We start from the raw sequence: 8,472 nt of genomic DNA on the forward strand, positions 1-8,472 counted from the left end.
TTTTTGGCATTTAGCAGACGCCTTATTCCAAAGCGACTTACAATCAATACATTTGAATACTAAGCATGTGAATCAGCAGTCCACCATTCGTTGCAGGAAGAGTACTCTAGCTCGGGCCCGGGGCCACTGATAGGAGGAAAAACCTTCTCCCTATTATCGCCTTCTACTAATTATTATTTTTTATTTTTTATTTTTTTTATTTTTTATTACTGGAGAAACTGAGAAACAGTACAATGGGGGCAATAGAAGTTCTAGGGACACAGTAGAGGGGAAAGCGGGTGTCTTTAGGAGACGTAGTGGTGAGGGTCGGAAGATGTCTCAGGAGGAGCAGTTAAGATGTAACCTGAAGAGATGGGTCTTCAGTCTACGACGGAAGATGGGTAGTGACTCTGCCGTTCTGACAGCCGTGGGGAGCTCATTCCACCAGCGGGGAGCCAGTGTTGTGAAGAGACGTGATCGGGCAGCCCGACTGCTGTGTAGAGGAGGTGGGGCCAGTCGGCCAGCCGAGGTGGAGGAGCGGAGTGAGCGGGCAGGGGTTTGGGGGGTTACCATTTCCTTCAGGTAGGCAGGGGCTGTCCCTTTAGCTGCCTGGTATGCAAGCACCAGGGTCTTGAATCTGATGCGAGCTGCTATCGGGAGCCAGTGCAGGGTGCGAAGGAGAGGGGTGACATGCGAGCCGGGCAGCAGCATTCTGGATGAGCTGCAGAGGTCTAATGGCTGAAGCGGGGAGCCCAGCCAGGAGTGCATTGCAGTAATCCAGGCGAGAGATGACCAGTGCCTGGATCAAGAGTTGCGCTGCCTCTCTGGTAAGGAATGGTCGTATCCTTCTGATGTTGTAGAGGAGAAATCTGCAGGAGCGAGCCGTTGCTGCAATGTTCTCCGCACAGGATAGTCGGTTATCCAGGATCACTCCAAGGTTCTTGGCTGTCAGGGAGGGGGTTACAGTAGAGTTCTCCACTGTGATGGAGAAGTCTTGGAGAGGGCAGGCTTTCCCGGGGATGAAGAGGAGCTCAGTCTTGTTAAGATTGAGCTTGAGATGGTGGTCAGCCATCCAAGTTGAAATGTCAGCGAGACATGCTGAGATACGGGTTGCCACGTGTACATCAGATGGGGGGAAGAACAGGAAGAGTTGAGTGTCGTCTGCGTAGATATGGGATCGCCACTGGCTCCAGAATATCATTCCTGTCAATTAGGTGCCATTCAGGTGCCATTCACACACCTGTGACTGACATACACCTGCCAGCACTTGAAGGTCAAAACGAGAGTGAATACCAACAGAAGAATATTGCTGGGGATTTTGGCAAAGAACATTGGGCCGCTACCCACACGTTTAGGTGTGTTACTCATTCCACGAATGCATGATCCTTACAAGTTGTACCTCGTTGTAAAGGTGACTAATCAGGCTTTCCAACGCTATCACATACAATACCAATTGTTATTATTAAAGTGGAGGAAGAATCGACTGAAATAACGTTTCCAAACTTTTTTTGAGGGGTTTATGTTCTTTTTTTAATTTTTTTAAACTTTATTTTTTTCCCCCTTTTTCCCCTTAGAATGATAATAATATATCATATTATACTATAGAATGTTAGAATGATCATAGAATGATAAAAATGCTAAAAACTAATTAGTGAAAAAAAGAAAAAAGAACATACGGTAGTATACTAGGTGATTTTTTTTTCTTAGAACTGGCGATCACCTACCGGGCGGCAAAGGGAACAGCCCCTTCCTACCTGCAAGCAACCCCCCCCCCCCCCCCCCCCCCCCCCCGCCAAACACCATTCTGTTCACTCCTCCACCTCCTCCAGTCACGCTACCCGGTCACGACTCTTCATTGTCCTGGCTCCCCGCTGGTGGAACGAGCTTCCCACTGCTGTCAGGACTGCAGTCACTTCCATCCTCCCCATCTAGAGGCCATCTCTTCTCAGCTACACTTTAACTGTCCCTCCTGAGACATCTACTTCCCCCTCTCAATTTCAATCATGCTCAGTTTTAGCAGAAAAAGATAGATACTGTGTATTGTATTCACATAAGCATTTTTAATAAGGCACTTTGACAACGTGGTAAGGTCTCTGGCACATAAGGGCACAAATAGTGTGATAGTCTGATAGTGTGGACATGGAGGAACCGGTCTGTTCTATGACACCATACTGTACACAAACACAACAGAAGAATAAAGCACTAGAGAATACTGGTGATGGACAAATACAAATACAAAAAAAAGTAGAACATCATTTTGGAAACCCTGTAGGTAGTTTAATTACATATGTAGGTAGTTTAATTACATGTTCTGAGCAAGACGTGGTCAATACTAGCGTTAACATACTACCTGTTTTACAGCTTCAGTGGAGCTGAACCCATTTAGCCCTCTTCAGTCTCTGTCTCTTGGGATTTATTTTCTCAAAACAAATAATACCTTTAATATAACTTTGTTTTTCTATCATACAACATAATGCACAACTGCGGATATTTTCCACCCACAGTATGCCTAAGTAGTACATAGTAAGGCTCGTTGTGATAATTTAAAGGAGGTGCAGTGCTCTGTCAAAGGTGGTCAAGTTCCCCAAAGTTCAACCAGGGTTCCCGCGCTGGTCTTAAAAAGCCTTAAAGTCTAAAATCCAGCAATCCAATTTATAAGGCCTAAAAAGACCCCAAACTTCAGTTATTCGGTCTAAAAATGAGGTGCTAGGTGTTAAAAATGAGATTCTGCAAGGAAATCAGTCCGACCACATCTATTTACGCGGAAATAAATCAAGCTGGAACCAAAAAAATGCCAATTCCTTTCCTTTTTTGTCTGTATGGCAGTGAAATCCCTAATTTCATCACCTCGAGGTTGACAAAAAGCTATCATATGGTGTCGCGAATAGGGCTAAAATGATATTCAAAGAGGTCTAAAAAAGGTCTTAAATTGGACTTGTTGAAACTTGTAGGAACCCTGTCAACGTCAGGAGGGGGGAAGGAACCTTAAGGACTAAGAGGACGTTATAACGTAAGACTATTGTGCTTCGTTTACTTCAGAGGGGATCAAACAAACAAACTTACACAGATCTTTTTTTCAATCTCAATGCTACGTTCTTCCAGCATGTATCTATACTCTTTCATACATATTTGCCTGGTTGATCATATTCTCATGGATCTCATACTTGGAGAACCTCTTCACAGTCCTGTCAGACTCAGAGTCCATCGTCCTGTTCTCCTCCTCTTACTGGTTTAGTCTCGTAAACGCCCGGCGCAAGACTGGCTTGCTCACTGGCAAGCTCCTCGAAAAAGACCGGTAATGTCTTTTTCTAGTCAGAAACTAAAGGTCAGTATAAAAATATAGACACAAATGGTCTCTTACAACATATTTACATCAACCTTGGCTCCCCATTTCAAGGAGAAAACACTTCATAGTTTGACAAGACAGTCTTGACACAGTTTTGTTTGAGGGGGGGGGAAGGGTTTCTTCAAAATGGCAACCTCCATTTTGGCCTCATGTTTGTTCTAGTTCAGTTTTAGAGTCGATAGTCGTTATAGTTCATTATATACCACCACACCCTCCGCTCTCTGGCCAGCAATGAGGCTACAGTACAACATCCTAATCCAGTTCATTTGTCTACTGATCACCACACCCTGTAACACACCCTGACATTTTGGGAGTTGTATCCCTTTGCTTTTGAAGGAACAATCACTCACTATTAGAGAGTTGGCTGGATAATATCAACCTCCAGTGGCGTCTTAGAGCAGTGGTTTTCAACCCTCTCCTCGGGGACCACCAGCCGTTCCACATATTTGATCTGTTCCACCACCACCAGCACACCTGATTCAACTAATCAAGTACCAATCATAATTGCTTTGCACTTGATCCTGCAAATGTATTTACGCAGAAATGAATCAAGCTGGAACCAAAAAAATGCCAATTCGCTTCCTTTTTTGTCTGTATGGCATTGAAATCCCTAATTTCATCACCTTGAGGATGACAAAAAGCTATCATATGGTGTCGCGAATAGTTGATTAGTTGAATCAGGTGTGCTGGTGGTGGAACAGATCAAATGTGGAACGGCTGGTGGTCCCCGAGGAGAGGGTTGAAAACCACTGTCTTAGAGAGTTTAGAGTTTAAATCCTCAGCTCCGCCACCTCGCTGTGCTCCAGGTTGTGTTCGGTCGTGCTGATCATGGAGGCGGACGGGCCCTGGGTGACCCCGAATGGGGTGACGGCGGGAGAGCGGGCCGCCAGAGGCGAGAGGGACGGGGAGAAACTGGGAGACATGGCTACCGAGCAGATGGACCCCTCGTGGCTGATGGGGGATCTCTGTTGTAAAGAGGCCAGGTGTGGGAAAGTTCTCCCCACCACGGCGGCGGGCTTAACGGGCACAGTTTTGGCCCCCGGGTGGGCCACGGAGGTGATGAGGGGAGGGGGGTCGATTCTGGGTTTGGGGTCTACCGCCTTGGCCTTGTGCTGCTGAAAGGGCCTGCTGTGCGGGTTGTTGTGCGGAGCGGTCTCGTCCTTGAGCCGCGCGATCTCCGTGAACACGTTGGCTAAGGGCTGGAACTGAGGGCACCAGTTCAGGAGGTAGTCCCAGTTGTAGCTGCCCCTCAGCTCCTCGTCGCTAGCGACTATCGCCGTCAGGGAGCCGTCCACGGAAGGTTTCCCGTCCTCCGGGAAAGCGTAGTCTTTAGGGTGAGAGATGTTCAGCCCTCTTCCCACACCCAGATACCCGCCACCCCCCCCTTCGTCCCTATAGGCCGGCGCCTGGCCGGCCGACGACAGAGTCCCGCTGAGACTGCTCAGCTGTTTCCCTTTGTACCACTGGCTGGAGTCCGTGGAGGGTTCGCAGGAGACGTCGGAGAGCTGGTCGGCGTCCTGCTGGATGCCGGAGTCCGGCCCCCTGGCGGAGATGTGCTCCTGCATGGAGGAGGAGACGCTGGAGACGCGGGGGTACTCGTTGATCATCCTGATCTCGTCGTCGTCCTCCGCCGCCTCGGCCTCCGTGGAGCCGCGGCCGCTGGAGTGGGAGGGGTCCAGGGACTCCCTCCCCCGCATGTACGGACCCCCCCCCCCTCCGCCGCTACTCTGCCGTTGATCTGCGGTAGTAGCGTAACCGGGCAGAGTCGTCTGGTGGTAGATCCGATCGTTGTTCCCTGTCGTTACTTTACTTTCCTCGAGCTTCCGTAACACCGTTCCGGAGGAGGCCGGCGGCGGTGGAGTTCTGTTGTTGCAGGATTGTTGTTGTCGCTGCTGCTCCTCCTTCTTCTTCTTCTGCCGTTTGAACTTGACGAAGAACAGCGCCACGGCGATCACGATCAGGATGACGACGGCGCCCAGCGAGACCGCGACCACGCCGGCGAGCAGCGCGTTGGCGTCCGAGGCCAAGCCGAAGGAGGTGTGCGTGACGTCAATCGTGACCCGGGCGGCGGTCGTGCGAGAGGTCTGCAGCGGGCCGTGAGCAGTCACGTCTAAGGTCATCAGACGGACTTCTCTCTTAGCCCGGCTCGTATGCCGGCTGTAGCTGTCCATCTTCAGCGAGATCACCCCCGTGGACTTGTCGACATCGAAGTAGAACGAGGGCTTGGCTAGAGAGTACAGGACGACGCCGTCGACGCCACCGTCTTCGTCTCTGGCCTGCACCCGGCCGATGCTCTGCCCTTTCTTAGCGTCCTCGGGCACCCGGAAGGAGAACTCCGAGGAGGTGAACGCCGGGTCGTATTCGTCCTCGCCCGTGACGAACACTTGCACCGTGACCGTGGCCGAGTAGTTGCCCACGTCCACGGCGAGCGCCACGAAACTGAAGGAGTTCACTTTTTCGAAATCGAAAGTGGACCGAGTCCGTATTTCTCCCGAGGTCTGGTTTACCAGGAAAGCCTCTTTCCCCTCCCCGGACTTGTCTACCATGTAATACCTCAACTGGCCGAAAACGCCCGTGTCGTGGTCGATGGCGTGAAGCACGGTCACTAGGGCGTTCTGGGGCTGGTTTTCCCGCACGCTCACTGTCAGCAGTTTAAGGGGGAAATAGGGCCTGTTGTCGTTGACGTCCTTCACTTCCACACTGACGGGGGCCAGGGAGTAGTGGCCCTGGCCGTCGGAGGCCTGGGCGACAATCACATGGGGTGAGGACCGTCCTTCTCCTTCGCTGTCCAGAGCTCTCTGCAGCGTGAGCGTCCCCGTCCACCGGTCCATGTGGAAAAGCCCCGTCTCGTCCCCCGAGCTGATGGAGTACCAGACCTCTCCGTTGGCCGCGGAGTCCGGGTCCGCGGCGGACAGACGTAGCACCTCCGTCCCGGCTGCGGCCCCCGCGCTCAGCGCCACACTGTACTCGGCGCGGCCGAACACCGGCGGGTTGTCGTTGGCGTCGGTGACGCTGACGAGGACGGCCGCGCTGGAGCTGCGCTGGGGGACCCCGCGGTCCGACACCACCACGGTGAGGTTGTAGCCGCCGGGGGGCGCCGCCTCGAAGTCCAGCCCCTTGGTCAGGATCAGGCTGCCCACCGTCTGGAAGCCCCGCCCTTCCAGGAAGTGGACGCTGCTCTCGATCTGGAAGACGTCGCCTTCCGCGTTCCCGCCGGCGATGGCGAAGTCGAAGCCGCAGTTCTCCCGGGACGTGTCGCCGTCGACCGCCTCCAGGGTGAGGATGGTGGAGCCCGGCTGGCCGTCCTCGGAGACGGAGGCTCTGTACTCTGATTGGTGGAACGCGGGCGTGTTGTCGTTGACGTCGGACACCAGGACGCGAACCGTGCTGACGGAGGACAGCGCCGGGGAGCCCAGGTCCCGAGCTTCTATCACCACCAGGATGGGGGGGCTCGCAGAGTCGAACACCGCCTGTCGGTTGAGGAATAGGGTACCTGTCAGGGGAAATAAGAAGTTGATTTAATAGAAGGGAAAAGCAGATTGCCCATATCTGTATATACCTCTAAACTATACTGATGTTTACAATACTACCTCTGCACATACTGTATATTACATAGTTACCCATCACTACCATTCTTGTTCTATTTATATCATGCCCTTATACTATTCTATACTGTTCACTATTTGCACTTCTGGTTGGATGCTAAACTGTATTTTGTTGTATTGTACTCTGCGATGACGCGATGATGATCTAATCTAATCTATAATCTCAACAAATGAAAATAATGTGAATCGGTGACTTTACCATTGCTGGGGTCGATGTAGAAGATGTCTCGGGTTGATGACATCACTCTGTATGTGACTCTCCCGTTGTCTCCAGAGTCGCGGTCGGTGGCTGTCACGGTGATGACTGCGCTGCCACCTGGGGAATGCTCCGCCAGAGTCACCTGATACAAGAAACATAACCGTTTTACTACAATGCACTTTTACATATCCTATTACTCTATTCTATTTATGTAGTATTCTATTTCTATTCATATACTCTATTATACTCTATTCTATCATTGGGGTGATAGTGGTGGTGGTCTAGTGGATAGTGAGTTGGACTGGTGATTGGAAAGTTGTGAGTTCAAATCCTGCCTGAAACCACACCACCACCACCGACCGGTGTGTCCTTGAGTAAGACCCTTAGCCCTCAGTTACTCCAGGGGGAATGTCCCTGTAATAAGTCATTCGTCGCTTTGGATTAAAAGCACAACATTTTAGCTTCTAAACCATAACAACGTTTTTTTATTATTATTTTTAAATGACTGGAATGAAAAAAAAGAAGATATTCCCATGTAGTGACGTTGTTGTTGAGGGTATTTGAGGCAGGTTTGAGGGTGTAGTAGGGAGGTACCTGGTAAAGGTCTTGGGTGTAGGGGGGGAGGTACCTGGTAAAGGTCTTAAGGGTATTTGAGGCAGGTTTGGGGGTGTAGGGGTACCTGATAAAAGTCTTGGGTGAACGTGGGTGGTGGGGGAGGGTATTTGAGGCAGGTTTGGAGGTGGTTGGGGAGGGTATTTGAGGCAGGTTTGGGGGTGTAGCGGGGGAGGGAATCTGAGGCAGGTTTGGGGGTGTAGGGGGGGAGGTACCTGGTAAAGGTCTTGGGTGAAGGTGGGTGTGTTGTCGTTCACGTCCTCCACCAGCACGGTCAGGTTGGCCTCGCTCTGGTGTCTGGAGTCCGAGGCCCTGAGGGTCAGGGTGAACCAGGTCCTCTCCTCGTAGTCCAGCGGGCCGGTCAGAGAGACCCCCCCTCCGTAGCGGTGGACCCCAAACGTGCCGCGGCTCTCTGGGTCCAGCTGCAGCGTGTAGAACAGCGCCGGACCCGAGTCCACATCGTTCCCTGTCACCTGGGTGATCACTGTACCGATCAGCGTGTCTGCATGGAGAGGGGAGGAGAGGAGAGGAGAGGGGAGGAGAAGGGAGGAGAAGGGAGGAGAGGAGAGGGAGGAGAAGGGAGGAGAGGAGAGGAGAAGAGAGGGAGAGGAGAGGGAGAGGAGAGGAGAGAAGAGGAGAAAGGAGGAGAGGAGAGGAGAGGAGGGGAGAGGAGAGGAGAAGGGAGGAGAGGGAGGGAGGGAGGAGAGGAGGAGAGGGAGGAGAGGGAGGAG

General features: G+C 51.8%; 1 protein-coding gene across 1 annotated transcript in view; it reads right to left on the minus strand.

Annotated features, from left to right (window-relative positions):
- Positions 1-4,095: 4,095 nt before the first annotated feature.
- Positions 4,096-8,472, minus strand: part of LOC308153607 (protocadherin-16-like) — a gene marked incomplete at both ends in the record, with an annotated part of 139,946 nt that continues 135,569 nt past the window's right edge. Inside the window, 3 exons of the mRNA XM_080526788.1 lie at positions 4,096-6,818; positions 7,130-7,271; positions 7,957-8,243. Of these exons, the coding sequence (XP_080382914.1) occupies positions 4,096-6,818; positions 7,130-7,271; positions 7,957-8,243 (3,152 nt within the window). The remainder of the gene's footprint in view (positions 6,819-7,129; positions 7,272-7,956; positions 8,244-8,472) is intronic.

Source organism: Nansenia antarctica (genome assembly GCF_963989245.1).
Source record: "Nansenia antarctica genome assembly, chromosome: 1".
NCBI lineage: Eukaryota > Metazoa > Chordata > Actinopteri > Argentiniformes > Microstomatidae > Nansenia > Nansenia antarctica.